At 40.3% G+C, this 22603-nt stretch overlaps 8 protein-coding genes across 8 annotated transcripts; all 8 read right to left on the reverse strand.

Moving 5' to 3' along the window:
- Positions 1–1047: 1047 nt before the first annotated feature.
- Positions 1048–6369, reverse strand: LSM04_001058 (uncharacterized protein; the record flags this gene model as incomplete). The annotated part of the gene is made up of 1 exon (XM_067330160.1): positions 1048–6369. The coding sequence occupies one exon, from the start codon at positions 6367–6369 to the stop codon at positions 1048–1050; it is 5322 nt and encodes a 1773-aa protein (XP_067191389.1).
- Positions 6370–6712: 343 nt separating this feature from the next.
- LSM04_001334 (uncharacterized protein) lies at positions 6713–9034 on the reverse strand (the record flags this gene model as incomplete). The annotated part of the gene is made up of 1 exon (XM_067330161.1): positions 6713–9034. One exon carries the CDS (start codon positions 9032–9034, stop codon positions 6713–6715), a length of 2322 nt encoding a protein of 773 aa, XP_067191394.1.
- A 1977-nt stretch (positions 9035–11011) lies between these two features.
- On the reverse strand, positions 11012–12826 carry LSM04_004110 (Protein kinase domain; the record flags this gene model as incomplete). The annotated part of the gene is made up of 1 exon (XM_067330162.1): positions 11012–12826. One exon carries the CDS (start codon positions 12824–12826, stop codon positions 11012–11014), a length of 1815 nt encoding a protein of 604 aa, XP_067191454.1.
- A 1245-nt stretch (positions 12827–14071) lies between these two features.
- Positions 14072–14527, reverse strand: LSM04_005923 (uncharacterized protein; the record flags this gene model as incomplete). Its single annotated transcript, XM_067330163.1, has 1 exon — positions 14072–14527. The coding sequence occupies one exon, from the start codon at positions 14525–14527 to the stop codon at positions 14072–14074; it is 456 nt and encodes a 151-aa protein (XP_067191487.1).
- A 799-nt stretch (positions 14528–15326) lies between these two features.
- LSM04_005749 (GOLD domain) lies at positions 15327–15998 on the reverse strand (the record flags this gene model as incomplete). The annotated part of the gene is made up of 1 exon (XM_067330164.1): positions 15327–15998. One exon carries the CDS (start codon positions 15996–15998, stop codon positions 15327–15329), a length of 672 nt encoding a protein of 223 aa, XP_067191484.1.
- A 587-nt stretch (positions 15999–16585) lies between these two features.
- On the reverse strand, positions 16586–17845 carry LSM04_004109 (uncharacterized protein; the record flags this gene model as incomplete). Its single annotated transcript, XM_067330165.1, has 1 exon — positions 16586–17845. The coding sequence occupies one exon, from the start codon at positions 17843–17845 to the stop codon at positions 16586–16588; it is 1260 nt and encodes a 419-aa protein (XP_067191453.1).
- A 526-nt stretch (positions 17846–18371) lies between these two features.
- On the reverse strand, positions 18372–20552 carry LSM04_003811 (Aminoacyl-tRNA synthetase; the record flags this gene model as incomplete). The annotated part of the gene is made up of 1 exon (XM_067330166.1): positions 18372–20552. One exon carries the CDS (start codon positions 20550–20552, stop codon positions 18372–18374), a length of 2181 nt encoding a protein of 726 aa, XP_067191443.1.
- Positions 20553–21357: 805 nt separating this feature from the next.
- Positions 21358–22488, reverse strand: LSM04_008164 (Phox homologous domain; the record flags this gene model as incomplete). Its single annotated transcript, XM_067330167.1, has 1 exon — positions 21358–22488. The coding sequence occupies one exon, from the start codon at positions 22486–22488 to the stop codon at positions 21358–21360; it is 1131 nt and encodes a 376-aa protein (XP_067191541.1).
- Between the last annotated feature and the right edge of the window lie 115 nt (positions 22489–22603).

Raw genomic sequence — 22603 nt, forward strand, 5'->3', positions numbered from 1 at the left:
CGTCACTCCAGCTCTTTTTTATAGACGAATACGCACAGGAAGATTAAAAAGGGGTTTTGGGACCTCTTTTTCACCTTTCCTTCTCTTTTTTTCTTGCTTCTGTATGCCTTCCTGTGTGTAACTCTTTTTTTCCTCTTCCCTTTCTACTCTCTTTCGTAGACCTGGTCCTTTTATTTTCTCCCAAGGATTTGAAATTTTCTCGTAACAAAAAAAAGCGGCTGCTCTTCATAGTAGTAGGGTAAATCGTATCATGCCAAGAAAAGGAGGAAAAAGAAAAAGAAAAAGAGAGGAAGAGGAAGATCACATTATACAAAGAATAATAATAATAATAATAATAATAATAATAATAATAATAATAATAATAATAGAGAAGTTAGTACCAGCTAACGTTTAAAAAATCTTAAAACAAAAAGACATATAAATAAATCCAAATCATGCACACATGCACGTACATACACGCACATACATACTACATAAAGCCAACCGTTTCTTTCGGTAGCAAAGTGCAAGAGGAACACACACATACACACACTCTCTCTGAGAGAGATGGAGAGAAAAAGAGGAAGGTAGAATCAGAGAGTGATTTCCCTCTCTAACCTCAATTTAGCCCTACATATTTGTCTTGTTCTTTTATTTTTTTCTAAATGGGAGATTGGAAGGGAGGGCTGTTTTTGCCTATGATTCTTTCTTTGTCTGTCTGTCAATCTGCGTATGTGTATATGTGTGTCTCCAAATACACCCATTCTCTCCATAGGTGCGAGACAAAAACAAAAAAAAACTGTGTACATCGATGAGTTGGGAAACACACGAGCGAAAGTGTGTATACAGATACATTACTGACGTATGCCAGTTGAAGTAACAAAGGAAAAAAAAGAACAGCAATAAAAATATCAAAGGCAGTACTAGTTAGGAGAACCAAAAAAAAAGGACAACTACAATAACAAGACACACCTCTCCAGAACTCAGAAACACAGATACCAAAAGCCAAAGAAGGAAAATTTTCTTTTTTGTTCCAATGCTTATTTTATTGCCTCAGCGTTCTTCTTCTTATATGGATATGGTCGTGGTTGGTGCGTAGACGTGACCGCCCTTGCTGCGGAGCATTGCGATTTCTGCCATAAGCGCGTCAATTTCCTCCTGCTGCGCTGCGATGAGTAGTCTGAGGTTTCTGCGGTCCTCTTCCGTGGCGACCTGTGAGCCGTCGTACATTCGCCCAACAACGTTTTGTGTGGCCCGCACGAGTGCCCCGTCTACGGTGTGTTTGTCGCTTGCCTGATCGCCGAGATCGTGCAGGAGGTGTGTGTTGCGGAGGAGTGTGTCCTGCAGCCGCTCCCGCAGGCGTGTGATGGTGCGCTCGCGGCGGCGCAGGGCTCTTTCCCACGCGAGTTCCTCCGCCCGCAGCCGTTCTTTCATCTCCTCCACCGCCCGGCAGCCGCTTGTGGACTCCAGCAACTCGAGATTCACAACTTGGCCAAACTTCAACAGCATCGCCTCATATATCTTTTCCTCCCACTGCGTGTGGAGCGCCTGCTTCGCCGCACGCTCGCGCTGCAACCGTTGAAGTTCGCTCGCCATGTTCTTTAGAGTTAAACGACGCTCACGCTTCTCCTCAGCCATGGTTTCAATGCGACGATGTAAACCAGATAAAACATTCTCAGACACAACCACAAGATCATCACGACAGAACGTTTCAGGGCATCTTTCGTCTTCCTCAAGGCACTTCACTTGGCTACAGCGAAGCATAACAAGGGTCCCCAACATGTTAAGTTGTTTCCGTTTCTCATTTTGAAAGTCCTCAATCGCTTTAAGGCATGTAGTAAGAACATTATTATGCTGCTCCGCAAGTACCACATGTTCATCTATGCTTCGCTGCATTTGCTCCTGTTTTCGCCGTGCCTCAGCAATGGAATCAGCATAGTCAAGTCGTATCTCTCGTTTAGCTAAGACTTCGTGCCAACGTTCTTCTGAGCAGTGGGGTGGACATACCTCCTCCCACAAGTCATCCTCATTCACTTCGTCTTCATCATCATCACTTGTGATATCATCATCATCAGCAGAAACATCACCAAGGTGTTTTCGTCGTTTAATTTGTCGAAGAAAGACCTTCGTGATGTAAGGAACATGTTCTGTTGGAAAATTTGTTTCAATAAAATATTCCACCTCATGACGAAAAGCTTTACTAGTATCTTGTAGCTTTTCAATTACCTTCATTTGTTGTTGTACTCCTTTCTGTAACTCTTCCATTTCCTTTTTCCTTTTATCACGAGAGCATTTAGCTTCTTCATACTGCCGTCGTAGCTCACGGTCCTTCTGCCTAAACACCAATAAGATTTGATACTCATGAAAAAGTAGTAATGAGCGAGTGTGGGCCAAACACAAATCTGCATCCACTTTCGCACGTTCCTCGTACATCTCCCATAGACGTTGATCAAACTCCTTCATTATACTATTCACACGACATAATAACTGACGTCGCTCCGCACTCAACAGTTCCCTCTCCATATGCTGTTCTTCCTCCTCTGCTTCTGTTGGTTTCACATTCTCAAGTTTCACGCGTAAATCATAATCCATCCGTTCACGAACAGCAGCTGCTGCAAGGAAGGCTGTACTCTGTGAACGTGAAGCTTTCGGTCCTGATGGGAATCGAGGAGTTTTAGAGCGGCGGGACATACTAGAACGACCTTCACCAACTGAGATTCGAGTACTAGTGCGTTTAGTGTTGACACTCTCACTTTCTACTGCTTCACTGGGGACTGAACCTCCAGTGGGAGGATTAGGGGCTCCACTAATTCCATTATTAGTATTAGAAGTGGTAGTAGTGGTATTATCACCAGCGGCAAGATCGGCACCAAATCCACGTTGAGCTTTTTTTACCATCTCCTCACGATCTTTCTCTAGCTGCCTTTCTTTCGCAAAAGCGTCAAGACCATCGCGATCAATGGTAAAACGCTTCTCGGGTAACTCAATATCCTGTAATGAAACATCAGCAGCTGGGATACTATCGTCCTTTAGTTTTTCATTAATAGCACGTATACGGCTCAAAAAAATATTAAGAGATCCACAAAGATTTGCCTTCTCATCCCGCATTAATAAAAGTTTTTTAGTAAAAGTAGTACGTAAATCTAATAAAACTCTCTCAAGTTTAATTAATTGACGCAATTTTGCCACTGCTGATGGAATTAAGTGGTAAAGAGGATCGGTGCGAAGCACAAAATCGCCACGCCTAGCAATTTCAAACTTTATTTCTTCCTCTAACCTTGCAGCCTCTGTCTCAGGAGAAGGTTTATTTGAAATAAGAATTTCATGTCCCTTCTTCCTACGAGAACGTTCTTCACGACGGTCATCCAATTTATCAAGTTGTTGACGCATAGTTGATGTTAGTACTTCTCCATCTTCTCGATGTCGTTTTTGACGTTCCTGCTGTTGTTTTTGCTCTTCAATAAGTAACCATTCTGTAATAGCTGCAGCTGTAGATAATGCCAGATTACCCAATGAATCATCATTTACTTCAACATGTTTGCTTTTCTTATCGTTGGTAATAGATGAATCATCAAGCTCTACCTCTTCATTTTTATCAGACTCTAAAAGTTCAGTTATCTTTGCCTCAAAACGCTCAATAGCTTCAGTAGGATCTGGTGTTCGAAATGATGCTACAGCAAATTCCTTTGAAAAGCTATAAACAAGAAATCTATCATAAAGTAGGTTATCAATAAATCGTTTACGCATTTTATTTGTTCGTACATCCTCTCGTGCTAATTCAAGGGCTGTATCCATACGTGACTCACGAACACGTCTTTCCTTTTCTTCCTCTAATTCCCGTATTATCTGTGGATGCAGAATCATTTCATTTTCTGAGAGTTGCAGACCCTTTGGAATTTCATTATTCGCTTCAAGTAACTCAGCATATTTCGCATGTACAACATGTAACTTTTCAAGGAAGGCTTCAAGTTCACACTGTTTTGCTTTTTCTGCACGACGGCGATCTTCCTCCTCTTTTTGTTCACTAATCGAAAGTGGAATGGACTGTGTTGCCATAACTTCTTCTGCATGTAGAGATGGATACATGGAATCAACTTGCGGTCGTGATGGTGCACTACAACCATCAAGTAATTGTGCCACAACAAGACCATCAGAACCGGCAGAAACTACCATGGTGTCGTCAAAAGAGGTACAGGCCGCAGCAATACGACCATCCAGTCGATCATGTGATGAACTCACCAAAATACAATCCTTTTGCCATTGATTAATGGAGGAATCAAGAGTTCGAATAAACATCTGCGCTCCATCACAGACAACGACTAGAGAGTGTTCAGAGAAACTAAGAGAGACATCTTGTGGGATAAGATTGCGGTAGCATAGATTTATTATTGGTTCCTCTACATAATCAGGAGGCTCAATTCCTGTAGGAGGAAGTGGGGGAAGTTCTGTTCGTCCATCGTAACGAATATTCGTATTGTACTCATACAAAAGTTCAACACCACCTGCACCAATAGCAAATGAACCATCTGGTAATGGACAAATTAGTCGCACAGGCCATGGACCAAGATCCTCTTCTTCCTCCTCTTCCATCGCATCTTCTTCCCTTTCCCCATGAACAAAGTTAATAGGCTTTTTCTCCACCAGTTTCCGCTGTCGAATACCTACAAGGGCGTAAGTGCATGGAAACTCAAAAGAAACACTCTGATCTACGTCTTTCATAGTCCCTGCACGTATAGCAAGAATTTTACCACATTCGTGCCCTACTAAACAAGTAGATGTTGCATCATCCCATGCGACACATAGAGGATCTGGTACTGGAAGTTGACAATAACCAATAGGAATTAGTGAATTCAACTGTGGTTCAATATCAAAAAAGAATAATTCACCTGAAACTGAGAGAGTACAGAGACGACGTTCTTCTTTATCAACTGCAAATGTTTTAAGACCTGCATTATGTGGACGCCATTGACCAAGCAATGCGAATCCTGATCTTCCCCGTTGTAATAATCGTACAGTACCATCTTCACAGCATGCAATAAGTTTCATACCAGTTTTATCACTTTTAAAGAAACGGAGTGCTACCACAGTATCGGGTAGAGGAAGTTGTAAATGATACACTTCGCGTGGTGTAACATAATCAATAAGACGAATTGAACCATCCTCGCCTCCCGTCACAATTGTGTGATCACATGGCGACAAGGCCGCACTCATGATGGATCCACCATTAAAACGTAAAGCAGCTACCGCAGGTTCATCGACCTTCTTTGGTGAACCCAAAAGTATTTCATCTGGATGTAAGAATGGTAAATGCCATAAAGCTCCTGTGCTATCCAAGACAACCCATTCATCTGTATCGACACAGTGTGTAACAGCACGAATACGTGCATTTTCGTCCACAAGTACTTCACACAAACAAACGGGAGCATACAGTGGAGGTATACCTTCTCCCTCTGCCCCTTCTAATTCACTAACACACCAGTAACGCATGTATCCGTCATCACCGGCCGTTAGTAATACACTTCCATTACCAAGTAGTTGTACAACGTTTATCGCTCCCGCATGACAAGGGATATAACTGTAGCTTTGCAGAGCCAGTCCAGCTCCTTCTTCATCTGGCGCCACATCCCTCACAACTTCACTCACAAAGCAGCAACGCACAAGATCTCCTTCCCAAATCAAAATAAGACCATCCTCGGATCCAGAAAGTACTTTACCATCTGGTAAAACAGCAAAACCGGGCACATTACTGATATCTAATCGACCAAACTTACCCAAAAGACCTTGAAGTTTTAATCCAGTAAAGGTTTTTGCCATTGACCAAAACTTAATATGTCCTGCCCCGCCTGTAACAAGAACGCCACTATCAAACTGGCTGAATGCCACGGAATAAACATCAGCGCTATGGCATTTGTTGCGAAGAATCATCCCCCGCGTCTTCCAATCCCATACTGCAAGTGAAAAGTCCGGGTTCATACCAACTGTTGCCATCATAGTGCCATCAATGTTAAAGCAGCAGGCGCTAAATCCTCTTGTGGCACCATTCACAAATTGACCCACTTCCTCACGTGACGGCCAGCTGTATGCTCGGATAAGGGGATTTTTTGGCATCTTTTCACATACAACAAAAAACTTTCGCGATGGATGTACTGCAATTGCACCAACGCCACCATCTATAGGACCAGGCATAGATTCTATTTTGCCTGTATGTACATCAACAAACATAACAAATCTTCCGGAAGCCATTAAAACAATGGAATCAGTAAGGGCACAGACACCATTGTACCTCGTAGACTGAATACCAAAGTGCGAGTAAAACCGTGTCCCAATCTTCGCTTCTGGGTATACATGCAGTGGTGGTTTCTCTTTGCTCGCTTCCGTTGGTAGTGCCATCACTGCAGGAATGATTCCACAACTTTCTACTGCAAAAGAAAAAGAAAAAAAAATTAGAAAAACAAGACATAACATTATCGGGGAATAGAATATATATATATATATAAGGCAGAAAAAACCAAAAAAAACACACACACACACACACCAAAAACAAATAAGTGATGTGAATTTGAGGAAGAGAAAGTATTAATATTTCTCAATAATTTACACCATAAAACACACTTCCATTGATTTTTTTTCTCGAGAGTGAGAGAAAGAAAGAGAGGGAGGAAGTGTGCATACATGTATGCATAGAAAACTCATCACAGCTTTTTCCTTATCCATTATTTCATAAGTTACACCACTAAGAAACACCTAGACGTGTTCTAAGTTCTGTAAGTGTAATGACAGGATGTACTCCCTCTTTTTTCGCTAGATCAGCAACATTTTGTGAATCTGTCATTAATGCAACTTTTTTATTACCTATACGTTGAATTTCATGAAATAATTGTATGCATGAAATTTGCTGTTGCTGCTGCTTCTGCGTGTATTGTTGATTTTCTTCTTGATATGGATTTGTAGAAGTTAGAGAAACTTTACTTGCTGATAACTGGACTGCGAGAGAAAGGGGCAACACCACAAACCAGCTGTGTTGAGTCAGCCACTCTACAAGTAGCTGTCGGGTGGTTTGTGTGAGTTCCTTTGAAGTGCAGACATCAAAATGTACAAGAGCAACAGCTCCTGTTTTTGATGCATAATTGTTCATCATTTTCACAAATGCTGCCGTAAGAGGAACACTATCGGCTAGAGCTCGAACAGCACTCTCATCAATAACAGTACCATACACCTGAGGAGATGTGAAGAGAGTTGTCAAGACACTTTCTACCGTGAGAGCACTTGCTCCAACTCCACTACCAGAAATACGATCTACCTTATCACCAAGATTACGCGAGAGAAAAATTGAAGCTAATGGTCGTGACTGCATGATATTGTAAAAACCGTCAATTAACAAATTTGGTGGATGTAAGGCATAATACAAAGTCTCCAAGTTAAACGGTTCAAATAGTACTGCATAACTAGCTGCTACACGAGTATCAGAAAGACGTTGTGAAGCACGCAGGGATGATAACAGTGTACAGATAAAAACGTGCGCCCCTGTAGGTCTACCTTGATCGATGATTGCGGTGAAAACATTCATGCAAAGAGATGCATCTCCATCCCGTGCACATAATTGTGCAACACATTCACAAAAGTGGAATTCCAATTCTTCTCTACTCTTATTGGCGTTATTATTATTATTATTATTATTATTATTATTATTATTATTATTATTATTATTAGAGTTAACTAGAAACAAACTTGCCCTACCATGACGTTGTATCACATACAACATTAACATTGCCGAGGATTGACGCAGCAAATTTCTAAGATAGAGTGACATTTCTTCCACATCACATAGCATTTCTGCGACTCGTGTAGCAGAAATTAACGTTGGTGTAGACAACGCACACATAGCGAGAAAGACGATACAAAGTCTATGGTAGTCTCCTTCATCATCACAGAACCGCAAAAATGCGTCAAAGGCGGCTTGTGGAAGCCGAAGTTGAGCTGCATACGCATGTTTAACAAAATCACCACAATACAACAATCGCTCCCTCACGGTAAATGGGGGACCTCCCTCTCGTTCGCTTACTTCATCAGAAGGAGAACACATCACTTGAATCAACTCACTAAGAAACGCACCAAGTCTCAGTTCTGATGTCGTATCGCTAGGTGGTGTATTACGACCACTAAGAAGCTCCGTCTGTACAAATCCCACAATACTACGAATGGGTGCCTGACTCTTTAGCAGGGCCTGCCCGTAATAAACCACAATTGATCCACTCATAGGACCATCATCCCGGACGCGATACAACACTTGTCCAAATAACTCCACCAGAGAACGTTCTAATGGCGCTGGCATCTGACGAGCCACCTTATCCAGCTCGCAGCAGAGGGACGACCACACACTCGTTGGCACTGTGCCATTCGTAACTAATGGGGCAAGTGAAAGCACAACGCGTGCGGCACGCTGCGGGTGTCCTTTAAGTCCCTCCACAATTTTAAGAAGTGTCCAAATGGAAAGTGCCGGCGAGTCCATAACAATATCCTCCGCCATGTCTGCAATCATCTCCGTACGGTGTAGTTGCTTCAGTCGGGCGAGGGCTCCGTGCACAGTGGCAAGACTCGGCGTTACGCCCAAGCGCCTATCCAGTGCGAGACGTGCGTGAATGTCCTCCGCTGATCGCGGCTTCTCCAACCATCGAAGCGTTTCCTGTCGGCGTCTCGCAATATCAATGGGATGCCGCAATACACGTAAGAGCGGCTGGACAACGGCGGGGTGTTCGCAGCCCGAGGCATCATCCAGGCGGCGGCGTTTCTGGAGACAATAGCTATTAGGAGACGCAGCAGCACTAACACCAGTAATACTACTATTATTACTATTGCTATTGCTACTACTAGCACCACCACCACCACCACTATTATTATTATTATTATTATTATTATTATTATTATTATTTGGTGTGGACGTGGTAGGGTCAGAGAAGGCACGGAACCGCACAGAACACGGGAGATGACAGGCACTCGGCTCCTCCACTACAAGGAGATTAGACATTACCGCATCGTCGTTCCATTCCTCCTCCATTGCTATCAACAACACACACCTTTTTCTTTATCCCCTGTTTCCCTTACTTACTTACTTCCCTCTTTGATGAGCAGCAGAAATAACACCAGAGAATAAAGAAGAAAAAGAAAAGATGGAAAAAAAAGCACTAACAGTAGACATACAAACATATATATATATATATATATATATATATATAGGTGAAACTGCACTGCCTATGAGTGAGAAGAATATACCTTTAAGGCAGTCTTCACCACAAAGTAGTGCATATCGCCAATAGGTAAAGCTGATATGCATAACTGAACAGTAAAGGGGGGATACAGGGGACGGAAGGGAAAAAAGAGGGAAAATGAACATAGGTATGATGATGGTATAATCGCTAACGGAGAAAAACATCATGCAACAAGAAGGTACAAAGAAGAATAAACAAAAAAAAAAGCAAAGACTACAAATAACAAAACGTCACATGAACGGCGATCTGTGGCGAGGAAAGAAAGTGAGATGATAAACGGAAGAAAGATATTGAGAGATATGGGAAAACAAAGAAAACGTAAAAATAAAATTAAAAACATGCATAAAAAAAGTTCGTTAAAAAGAAAAAGAAAAAGAAAAAAAGACGGTGGATTTATCTTTTATTGTAACCATTGCATAACCGTAGCAACCCTGAGTTTTTAAATGAAAGCACCGTGAAAAATAGGAGATGCCATCCCAAGAAAGAAAAAAAAACAGCATGAGGGCCACGAATAGGGAATACTGCATGAATAAAACTTACCAGTCCAGACAAATCAATACATGCATTTCCAATAATGCGAACAAACACCTAATATAAAGACACACAATGCAAAAATGTTTCAACAGAAAAAAAAGAAACAGTTACAAAAAGAAGAGCAAGGGTATTTTCAATTTTTTTTGATTTGCTTCTTTTTCTTATCCCCCAATTACTTCGTTAATAGAAAAATACAGCAAAAAAAACAGAGAAAATACAGCTCAAAAGTTCCACTCAATTTTCCCATTTTATTTTCTTAACATTGTTGTTTGGTTTCCTTTATTTTTCTCTTACTCTCAATTCACATATCCCATTCATCTTCTTCTTCCTCTCAGAGCCGTAGGTAGACACAGTTGCAATCACACATCTATAATCTCATACCCCTACACTAAAAATAGTATAGGAAAAGTAAAACCTATGTCATATCCAATAACCTTTCCAAAAAAAAAAAAAAGACTAACAATACATACATATATATATATATATATATATATATATATATATATATATATATTGTTGTTGTTGTTTTCAAAAAGATAAACTATAGAAGCAGAAAAGAAAGTACAAATAAAACATTTTTTATTTATTTATACCTTTGTTGTGTGAAGCAGTGCGAATGAAGGAGACACAAAAAAAACCTCTGACGACAGAGAGTATATTTTGCTGTGGATATAGCTGACGAGAAGGTTTGTGTACAAATATATTACAATATATATATATATGTATATAAGCGTATGTGCGAAAATATTTCTCCTTTGGTTTGTGTAGTAAAAAAAAAAAAACATAGAAAAAATTCCACACTCCACACATTTCCTCTATACATCCGCAACCTTTGTTCCCCACCACTGCCTCATTCCACGAACAAAAAAAAAACAGCAATCCAAATATAAAAAAAATAATATATATACATCGCAAAAACAAACACAAACACACGTGTGAAAATGAGAGCAAAAACCACAAAACTGAGAGAGAGAGAGAGAGAGAGAGTTACAAATTTTTTTAACGCATTATACATCTCTCTTAACTGCGGCAAGGAAAAAGAAGAAAACAGCAACAATACACACACGGAGAAAGAGAAAGCGAAAGAGAAAGAGAGAGATAAAGACGCAGATGAACCAATAAAGAACAAACTGCATCAATAAAAAGACCGATCCCGTTGTTTGAGGTCTTACTTTGTTTACTTATATCTCTCATAGAATACCGCTATACCTCTCTCTCGGTTTTCTGGAGAATCACGGAACTGCCCGTCGCTGTGCCCTCTCCAAAGCCGCGCGCTGCAGCATTGCCTTGATATCCATATTTTGTGCCCCTGCCAAATAAGGCAGCGGTGCCGGCGGACTATTCGATGGCCTGTGAAAGAATGGATTAAGACACGACACCACAGAATCCGACTCTAACTGACTGAGTTTCCTCAAACAGCGTTCGCTGACGTGGTGATTGTTCTCCGTCTTTGCGTCGTCCTCCCGCTGCGGCGCACACACCCCCGCCGTTGCCCGCGTGGTTGGAAAACTGCGGTGTTTGTTGGGACTACTCGCGGGAACACCGGCGGCGGTGGCGTCAATGTGCGGCGGCGTCATTTCTGTTACGGCCGGTGGACGTTGTGGGACGCGTGGAGGTGGCAACGCCTGCATAGACGTGGATATGGAGAGACGTGATCGCCGCTGCATCGCACTTGGCGTTGCGGGGGAATTATACCCACCATTGATGTTTTTGTACATAAGGTATGACGGCTGTCCGCGACGTTGTGGGCGTAGAACAGGTATATTGTGTCCCTCCTTTGAAACTCGCTTTAGTGGGAGTTGATACGGATAGTGTTGTTGTTGTTGTTGTTGTTGTTGTTGTTGCTGGTGCTGCTGTTGTTGTTGTTGCTGGTGCTGTGGTGATGATGGTTGATATTGATATTGCTCTGATAGGCGTTTTGGTGATGATGGATGCATCCCCATGGGTGCTAATTGTGTGGTTGGTGGAAGTAACGGCTTTCTATCTGTGTAAACATTAGCGTGCGGCTGTACTGTATTGATATGAGCAGTATTATTGCCATTCGTAGTAGTAACATTAGTAGTGGTGGGAATATTCGCCGCGGGTGTTGTGGTTTCTTTTGTTAACCCTAAACTCGGTAATTGTGTTGGTGGCATATCCACTACGGACGGTCCATCTAATTTTCGCAGTGATGCAATCGCGGGTGGAAGAAGTCCCTGCCGCAGAAGTGTATCAATATAACTCTTGGGCATTACATCTGCTAACATCCATTCCCGTAGGCGACGCTGTACTATGGGAAGTTCTAGCAATTCCTCTAATTTAATACGTTGCGAGGGTTCTTTGGTTAAGAGACGGGGTACAATGTTTCTTATCTCCGTTGTATAGATTTGAGGAACAGGATCATATTGGACCTTGAGAATTCGCTGCATTAATCCCTTCATACTGTTTGCGTTGAATGGATGTTTTAATGTAAGAAGTTCATAGAGAACTACTCCAAGTGCCCATACATCACTACGATGATCATATGGACGTTCTAATATAAGTTCAGGCGAAAGATAATAAGGGGTTCCCACAAATGTTTTAGCTTGATCATATGTACCAATAAGTGTTCGCGCAATACCAAAATCACCAAGTTTCACAACATTCTGACTTGTTAGAAATACATTCTGTGATTTTATATCACGGTGTAAGATTTTACGTTGGTGAATGTATGAGAGGCTTAGTACCATTTGAATAAGCCAATCAAGCACCTGCGATTCACGGAAGTTTACACCATAAGACTTTTTTATCCGTGAACTTAGATCACCACTATCAGCAAATTCCATAACAATGCATAGATGATCAGACCTACGTGAAATAAAACTATCCACATAATTAATAATGTTAGGATGACGCAAGGAACTCAATACGTGTGCTTCATTTAAACTTTGTTGTCTTTCCTTCCTATTCATCTTGCTAAGATCTACTTGTTTGATCACGTAGAACTTACCGTCCTCGTTGTTACGGGCGAGCACACAAGCTCCCATGTTGCCCTTTCCAATATTACGTACCTTTGTGAATTTATCCATTTTCTTCTACTACAAACGAGAGAATTCTCTTCTTTGTTTCTTCTTTGAGTTCCTTTTCTTCGTCCTCAATAGCTTTCTCTCTTTCTCTCTCTCTTTTCGCTTCGTGTATTCCTTCTTCTCTCTTAGCCCTTCCCACTTAATAAAGAGCCAAGCGGGGGACCCCAGTTCCCGTGGGTATCGGTGGTCTCACGTGAATCGTGCTAGTAATGCACGAAGGAAGTTCCAACAAACAACGACAATTAACCACAAATACAGAAATGAGAATCAAACAACCAAAGATACCTTTTGGGATTTGTAAAGACTCAATAAAGAAAATCAAAAAAAATTCAAATGTCCCCGCGCCTTTTTTTTCTTCGTGTGTCTGTCCGTTCGCCTGTATAGATATATAGCTATAGATATATATATATACTTATATATATACTTATATTTATATATATGTATATAAATATGTGTGTATCAGGTACCTGTCGGTGAATACACACGCAGACACACAAAAGGTAAGAAGGAACGGCACGGAGGTGTTTCCTACCCTTTTTTGCTTGTTTGATTAAAAAAAAAGAAGAGAAAAGAAGAAAAACAAGAAAATTTTGCTATTTGATACACTCACACCTAACAGAGAATGGCAAACGCATAGGGAAATAAAACAAACGAACAGACAAGAGGGGTACATCAGAGCCGAAAGTGCAGAAAAAAAAAATAAGAGAAAAAGTGAGAAAAAAGAGAATGACACACAGAGAAAGGTATCAAACTCCCTTCAAACGTCCCTTGTCGCAAATAATTGATTGTAAGTCCTAAAAGTAAAATGCATACAAAAACACACTGAAATAGAAAGACATAATAAGAGAAGAAACAAACAAAGTAAAATCCTTCAAATATGAATATAAATATGAAGGTACTGAGAGAAAACGAAAGAGGAGTACACAACATTTCTACTTCGATGCCAACCCACACCTCTTCTTCTCATCTCTTAGTGGAGAGATTTCCCTAATTCCAAATTCAATGGAATAAGAAGAAAAAACAAAACTCATAAATATCGAACAAAACAAAAACAAAGAGGAAATGAGACTCCTATTGGCAAAGTCTGTCTTCCACATACCTTCCGTCACCCCCTACCACCAAAAATCCCATATGTCAAAGGAATAAGAACAAGGGCAAACAGAAAAATATAATAAAAATACTCTGAGCCTCATACCAACATCATTATTATTATTATCTTTCTTTTTCCTTCCTCTGAAAACTATTCCTTTAGTTAAAAAGGAGTTGCGCCAAGGCGAGGGTAATAAAAACCGGGATAAGTGTCATACAGTGTGTGTGGAGCACAACCCAGTAGGCAATAAACGTCCATCCCGCCACATGTGCACAGTTGTGTCCATTATATCCCAGTGTCGCGTAGCAACAGGCCCACAGCATTAAAAAGACCGCGATAATGCCTGACATAACACGATTGACTACAGACACTGTTGACTGCTCTGCGGCAATCCAATGACGCATAAACATTTTACCAGGAACAACAGCGGATACTTTTCGGTCTTCTTGTTGTAACCGCAGTGCCACTTCCTCTTCTGGGGTTAATTTGCGTGTAAAACAATTCGAGAAGTCGTGGTGGGTTTGGGCGTGGTGACCATTACGAAGGGCCATTGTGAGTGCAGGGAATGCACACCTCACCATACCATTTCTGGTAGAAAGAGCGAGTCGAAACATTATTTGATATACGCAAAAAAAAATAAAATAAAATAAAATAAAATAAAATAAAATAAAATAAAATAAAATAAATAAATAACTTTTTTTTTTTTTGCTTCTTTTTCTTTTTACTTTATTTTCTTTCCACTATATTTCTTTCAGTATTTTTTGTATGTTTTTCCTCTCTTGATGGTTCTTCTCTGTTGATGCTACCTCTAGGTATCGAGTAATGAAGAGCAAGTAGAGAAAGAAAAATAGAAATAAATGCACAACATTGTCTTTTTTCTTTTTAATAAAAAATACGAATTCCCCTAGCAAAAAGGAGACTTCGCAGCAGATATATATATCACTATCTATGCGAAAATAATAATAATAATAATAATAATAATAATAATAATAATAATAATAATAACAATAACAATAACAATAATAATGAAAGCTCAATGTAACTACAGTGAATTGATCCATTCTTCACCATTACTGCTCAATAATGTTTCTTTCTTAAGTGCATTTTAGATAGTTTATGTGAACATAGTTTATTCTAAATGAATGAGAGAAAGGTTTCATACACACATAAAAAAAACAAATACAAAATAAAGTAAGACACTCAAAGAAAAAAATAATTAAATAAATAAATTAAAAGTAAACAAATATACATAAATCTCTTAATTGATTTATTCCTCTGTATTTTATTTTGTTTACTTATCATAACACCTTTGGTGTCTGTTTCTGTTTCCCTTTTCTTTTTTTTTACTATAATCAATATCATTATTGTTTTATTTTGTTTTCTTCCTTTTCCATTCCCATTCCCTTTGCCCCACTACGCCACCGCTCTCACACCCTTTCTAGTAAAGAGATGTTTAATGAGAATAACATGCAGAATAGAAACAAACACAATAATCACTGTCTCTGCCACTCCCCGTGCCAACATGAGGGCATTACTCTCATCCACCTTCTCCCGCAGTTTCCGCTCACGCAGGCGAAATATAATTTGATCCTCATGCAGTCCAAGCATATAACTATCGGTGCGAAGCATCAATCGCGTGAGGGGATCAATGCGTTCCTTCCACCGCTGCAGTGAAGTAACGCCAATGACCATTTTTATTGTTTTACGACTGCCGGAATAGGGGTGATTGTCAATGCAATAGGAATACTCCCCGTGCAGGTGTTTGGTGAAATAGACACGATCCTCCAGCTCGTGTTCGCCGGCGTACGAGACGTAGACGGTGCGATTGCGTGCATCCCGTATGTACACATCAAAGTCATCATCGCCGTGGAGAACGTGATAGTGCAGCATCGCCCCCTCGTTGGAGTTCATGCCTGTGGAATACATACAAACCTCCTCGCGGTTTACTTCAATGGCGAGATTCTGCGTGGTCGCACGCACACGAATACCCCGAACCACACCAGCACACACCGTTAGTGTGAGTATGAGAAGAAACAGGAGAGTTAATGGGAATGGACGGCGGCGGCTGTAGAGATACCTTGTCATTTTTTTCTTTTTACTGTATATACTAATTATATATATATATATACTTTGTGTAAGTGTATGTTGTTTTTAATGTATTTTGCTTCTTGATATTTTAAATCTATTTGTATTATATATATATATATATATCCTTCAAAGAGTAAATAATTTCTTGTAAAATTACAAAATAAAAATAAAGATAAAATGGAATGGATCCAAGTACTTTACACAATATGAAAAGGTTCAACAATGAATTTATTCAGAATATTCTTAAAAGAAACAAGAAGAAAACTGTAGGCGTGGGATGAGTGCAAGGATCGCACTGGTATCATCATAGACGCTTGCTTCACCAATAAGGGGAAAAAAGGGAGATGGAATTATGTTTTACATATCACAATTGAAAATATTTGACGGAAAAAAAAATCCGACATCCTCACAAACATATACAAAGGCAAGGAAAAATACATTCTACAAATTAATAGAACCAACTGAATGAATGGATACGCATACATAAACATATATATATATATATATATATATATATATATATATATATATATATATATATATAGATATAGATATAGATATAATTACTTCATTCATTTCCCTTCCTATCTATTACGACCATGTACACGATACATATCAGCTACAAAACGAGGATGGCATACATCCATACAACATTCACTCTCATCTTCACACACTGGCACAACGTTTGTCTCCCGGCCCTCTGCGACTGCAGCCCGCACCAAATCTCTCTGCAGCTTTTCACGTGAGCAGTAGTGATCCTTCACTGGAGACGAACGGCGAATGGTCTTCCAATCAACCGTACCATCCCAGAGAATTGCCGATAGACATTGCGTTAACGTTGGAAAACGGCTCACCTCTTCACGTAGCGTAGAAACAGGAACTGTGTATGTTGGCATCACTTCTTCTACGGCACGGCGTACATCATTACACAATGCAGCAACTTCTTCCAGTTCTGCTCCAAATATATCCGTCAGGGCTGCTAGCATCACATCAACATCTGCGAGGGCAATCACACTATCGTCAAGTATACGTTCACTTAATATACGTCTACAGTGTACCGCCGCTAACATGGTCGTTGAGACAAAGAGGAGACTCACACTGGAAAGTAAATCCTTAAAGTTCATCGCACCTTTTTCACTCCAGTCAAAGAAACGAAAAAGATACTCAACATCACTCATCATAATGGATCTTTCGTCAAAAATACAGCCCAATAAAAAATAGAGCTCTCGCGAAGTTACTTCCCGCATCCCCAATCGTTTTCCATCAATTCCAAGTTGTTGCAAGACCTTATCTCGACCAATTTCACGTAATCTAGTAACAATAGAATTATTTTCTAGAAGAAGTTCAGAAAAGAGACGAGGAAGTAAATTAACAACACTCTTCTGTAATGGAGGAGGTGGTACTACAGTTTGCACTTCTTCAACTGGTGTTGATGGACGACTTGTACGTTCACTTTCACTCAGATCCTCACTTATAAAAGAGGAAATTCTCCCTCTTGCGGTTGATGGCCTTGAGGAGCGGCGGTTTAAATGTTTTAGATTCTTTTCAAAGGACTGTAATTCCCTCAAGGTTTCTTCCGCCTCATCTTCAACGCAAGTCATAAGTGGAGTAAATGTAGGAATAAAAGCCTTCCTTTGATCATATGACGACAGCAGTATAGATGGTGAAGCAGAGGGAGATAAAAATGAACCAGCTGCACGCACGGAAGAATGTGGTGGACGTTTTTTATGATGTTGTTGCTGTTCCACACGTCTATAGGAAGGTTTTTGTGGTTCATGCATTACAGAACCCACCGTGAGTACGGGTTTAAAAGATATAGAGCCTGATACGCTTGTGGTATGCATTTTTTTTCTTCCTGAAATCCGTCTCGCCACTCCAGCCTACAGACACAGATATCAGAGAAAAAGAGAAAGAAAAATCTAATTTAGAAGAAAATTCAAACGAAAAAGAAAATATTATGGAGATTTTTTTTTAGTATGCATACACATACAGAGTCATAGTCCTACACCATCTCGAGTGTATTAACGAAGGTAGAAGGTAGTTAAAGGGTACCAAAAAAAAAAAAACAGTATATAAAAAAAAAGAAAAATGATGGTATAAGGCAATACCATGAGCGATAATGTTTACAAGTGCATCACCTTGATAATATAACCACAAAGTTCCTCCCCATATTCCACAAGATGACATCAATAGTGCAACATGCTTAAGTTTTTATATTTCATGTTTTCATTTTCTTCCCCCTTTCTACGCTTTTTTTTTGTATCTCTTTCTCTCATCGTACCCTCACCTCCTCTCTCTCGAACAACGCACACACACACATACTATATTTTATTTCTTCTCAAACAACCAAGTTTTGCATCAAGAAATACTTCACTTGGATTTCTTCGACAGTGTCTTCTCCGCCTGACGTAGTACTTGCGAGAGTTTCTTGCCCTCAGCACTTGCGAGAACAGTCTTTGTTGCCGCACAACCCTCCAACAACCACTTTGTCACGCTGGCCTTCAAGTCTGCGGGGTGTAAGGCACCACTCAGTGCATCATTGCGCAATTGTGATTCGCTGGTGTATGTTGTGTTTCCACCGTTCTCTGCGGCCCGCTCCACCAACAACTCCCCGCGCTCCTGCAGCGAGCAGACGGCGAGGGAAAGCACGGGATTGTGTGATTCGTTCGGGGCGCAGTATGCCTTCTTTATCTTGCGGCGCAGATCCATATCTGTGTCGTCAATCGTGAGTATATTATCCGCCGTTACTGTTATGGTTGTATTTGTATTATTATTATTATTATTATTAGTAGTAGTAGTAGTAGTAGTAGTAGTAGTAGTAGTAGTTTGTGATGCTGTGGCTGCAGTGGCGGTGTCTTCCTGCGGGCGGTGCAGGAGTGGAATGACATTCTCCGCAACCTCCACACTCACGATGCGATTATCAAAGAATTTACGCAACAGTGTGTGTGCACCGCGATCACGTGCAGTAGTAAGAATGTGTGTGGCGCCTAATGCGATGGCGTCTGCGGTGTACATAAGAGCGGCGACCACATGACCGGCGGACTTTAATTCCCCGCAGGCGTCTTCCACTTCCTGCAGTCGATTGCGGCGTCCGGCGTGAATGGCATTCACCCAATACATATTCGCATTCTTCTGGATGAGTTCGCCCTGCCACACCACCCGCACACGTGTGTTGGTGTTGGGCAGCCAGTGGGACTGCAGGAGAGCGAGATTGAGTTCGATGGCGGCATGAATGGCCTTTTCCTCGCCGGTGATATCATTACACGCAAAGGCGGTCCACTCAGGGAGAAGTAACACCAACTCGCCCTGCGGGTTTTCCTCCAGGAACTTTTTGGCCGCCGCACTTAAGGCGATGGCGTAGTCGAGTGGAAGTTTAATCACCGTCGGCAGCCACGCCACGGCGAGGGGAGTAGACGACTGTTGTGGAATAGCAATAGTGGACAAGGGCGGGGCGGCACCACCTTTACGGAATGAAATAACTTGTTGTAGTAAATCCTTTGCTTTTGGGTCATTGGCAAAGTGTTGACGTACGGGTTCCAGAAGAAGATTAACAACTTCAATGAGGGTTTCTTTTAATAACGCCTCTGAAATGGTGCCATTGATAAAGGCGGCTTCAAGTTCTTCATAAGTAGCGTAAACAGTACCATCTATCGTAACGCTACTCTGCGGACGAGAATAGACAATACTCTGAAAGTAATCTAATACAGGATTTTTATCTTCATTTAAGACAGGTGCCCCATCATCTGTGACTTCATCTTTTACTTGTACCTTACATGGGCAGTATGCATTTCGTATTTTACGTGCTACATCTTCTGCGGTATCTTCCATGAAAATAGCACTGTCAGGATCACTTTTGCTCATCTTAGCCTGACCTTGCTTAAGCCCAGCAAGCATATGATGAGAAAGTATAACAGGTTTCAATTTACGTCCAATAAGGTCACAGTACTCTCTCGCAAGCATGTTTACCTTACGTTGATCAAGACCAAGTTGACAAATATCAGCCTTCAGAAAAAATATATCAGCACACTGCATAAGAGGATAAAGAATTTGTGCTGCGGTTAATGTTCCTTCCTGTTTTCCCATAATGGTACAACATTTTTTAATTCGTGCAACAGTATTACGACGTCCAATATCAAGTACCATTTTCCAATACACATCCGCGTTATTTGTGATTTCATCACTACTCCAAAGAAATTGTACCTTATCCATATTCATTCCTGCAGCCTTCCAAACTTCGATAAGGTACTCACCAACAATTCGAATCTTATCAAGTTCTCCACCAACCTTATCATTCATTAGTGCAAACCAGTCTGCCACCCAAAAAACAAATTCACAACCGACCTTAGTACATTTATTTGCGTTTACAGCTTTGAAGACACCTTGTGCAATATGCATACGACCAGATGGTTCAAATCCATCATAGCAGCGGATATTTGGCTTCTTCGCAATGAGGTTCATTAACTCACTTTCCTGAATGCACTCCTCACCGACACTACGAATGAGCGCATAGCGATCCTCTACAGACATATCTGAAACGTTATTGTTTGTCATGGACGGCGAACACACTGATCGAAATTTTGCAAAGAAAAGAAAAGACGAGGTTACGCAAGAAAGTTGCCTCCGTGGCTGCCAGAATGCGTTGATTCGTCTCGTCGGATAGAACTACTCCTGTCAGTAACAAATTGTATTGTTATTGTTGCTGTTTTGTTTTTATCGTAGCTTCCTACTTCTGCTAGTTACTGTTTTTTTTTTTTTTTGGTCTCTACTGTGATAAATGTATAAAATAGACAAACAAAGTAACGAAGAGCAAAAGGAAAAATTTTGTTCGTAGTCAGACGCACACACACAAATAGAAAAGAGAAAAAAACCGTTTGTATCACTCAACTTTCGAACGATATAATAATAATAATAATAATAATAATAATAATAATAATAATAATAATAATAATAATAATAATAATAATAATAATAATAATAATAATAATAATAATAATAATAATAATAGTATGGGGAGGGGCAGCAATAATAGCAAAAGAAAAGATTTATATATAAATAGATAGTCAGCCAAAGAGATGTTTGAAAAATAATTTAATTAAGCTCATTTTGTGTAGTTTTTAATTCACACGCGGAAGTAATAACAACATGGAGTGCCATGGAAAAACAATAATGATAATAGAAAGTAAATACAGAGTAGAAACTCGTACAAGGAAGCAAGAAATAAGATCTAAAAAAAAAAGCATGAACACATACACGCACGCAAAGACGCATATATATATATATATATATATATATATATGACCACGTACTTAAAAAGAGACGTAACTCTAAAAAAAAATCTACTGTTTAGCTTTCCTTGTCAAGAATCGCCAGAGTTATTTTTCGAAATGGCTTTTTCACGTCGCCAGGTAAGAAAAAGCACCCCTCCTGCATAGTCGCTCTGCCATTCATCAATAGCAAAAGCTGATGGTACTTCAAACTTCATTTGAAACTCACCTGTAGGGAAGGTGTCAAACAAAACATGTAATGAACTCTCTACTTCTCCAAAGTCCCGATTGCTTTCAAGATCGCAACCACTGCCTCCAGAAGAGAGACATGTATCCCATACCTCCGCAAGAACTGAGGATAAAGCTGTTATATTATTATTCCAACTGCCTCCCACAACAATTTCCTGAGGAGTCTCAGCAGAGGTAGAATGAAGAGTAGAGTTAATAGCAGAGTCAACATACACAGTAGACAAGGATGCCCCTGGAAGTTGTAGCATTATAGTAAAAAGACGTTCTGGTATATGCACTATTTTAGCAGGTGGTACATGTCCATAATCATCCATGGTAAGACAACGTGGAGACTTCTCCTGCGGCACAGAAAACTCCGTTACCTTTTCAACAGAAGTTATATCTAATGATACATCATAGGATGTTGTTGTAAGAAATTGAACAAAATTTGAAAAAGCAGCCCGTACAACACTCAATGTTGTCGATTGAAATGACTCAGTTTTATCATGAACACCTGCCACAACAGCAACGGAAAGATCCTTTAGTGTTTGAAGTAAGGAGTGTAAGAAATTTTCCAATTTTCGTCTACGCGATTGCCTGAGCGATAGACGTGATGGGGGAGAGATGATAATTCTCTGTAACTGACGTTGTGCAAGCTGCAGAAGACCTACTTTTTCTATCATTCTGTATAGATCGACGAATTCAGAGAACCGTTTTAATACACACCATTTATGTGTAGAGGTACTAACCAAAACCTCATACCACGTTACCATCTTATGCGTTGTATCAGGTGCTATACTAACATGCGCCAATGAAATAGAAGCAATTTCAACTGCACTTGAAGGACGACCTGGGCCACTCATAGGGGGTGGTATATGCACAACGTAACCACATGAAGCAGTTCCTCCTCCCCCTTCTCCTCCTATGGATCCTCCATCTTCAGGGCTTAAACCAAATAAACCATAATTTTCCTTCAATAAGGACCAATTAGACATTTCCAATACTATTTTACTAGTATTAAACCCACCTTCAGGTACTGTATATCCGTATACTAACTCCTATCCCTATTTTAAAATAATAATGTAAATAGAGAGTCTAGATAATATAGTG

This window comes from Trypanosoma melophagium (assembly GCF_022059095.1).
Source record: "Trypanosoma melophagium isolate St. Kilda chromosome Unknown ctg23segment0, whole genome shotgun sequence".
Lineage (NCBI taxonomy): Eukaryota > Euglenozoa > Kinetoplastea > Trypanosomatida > Trypanosomatidae > Trypanosoma > Trypanosoma melophagium.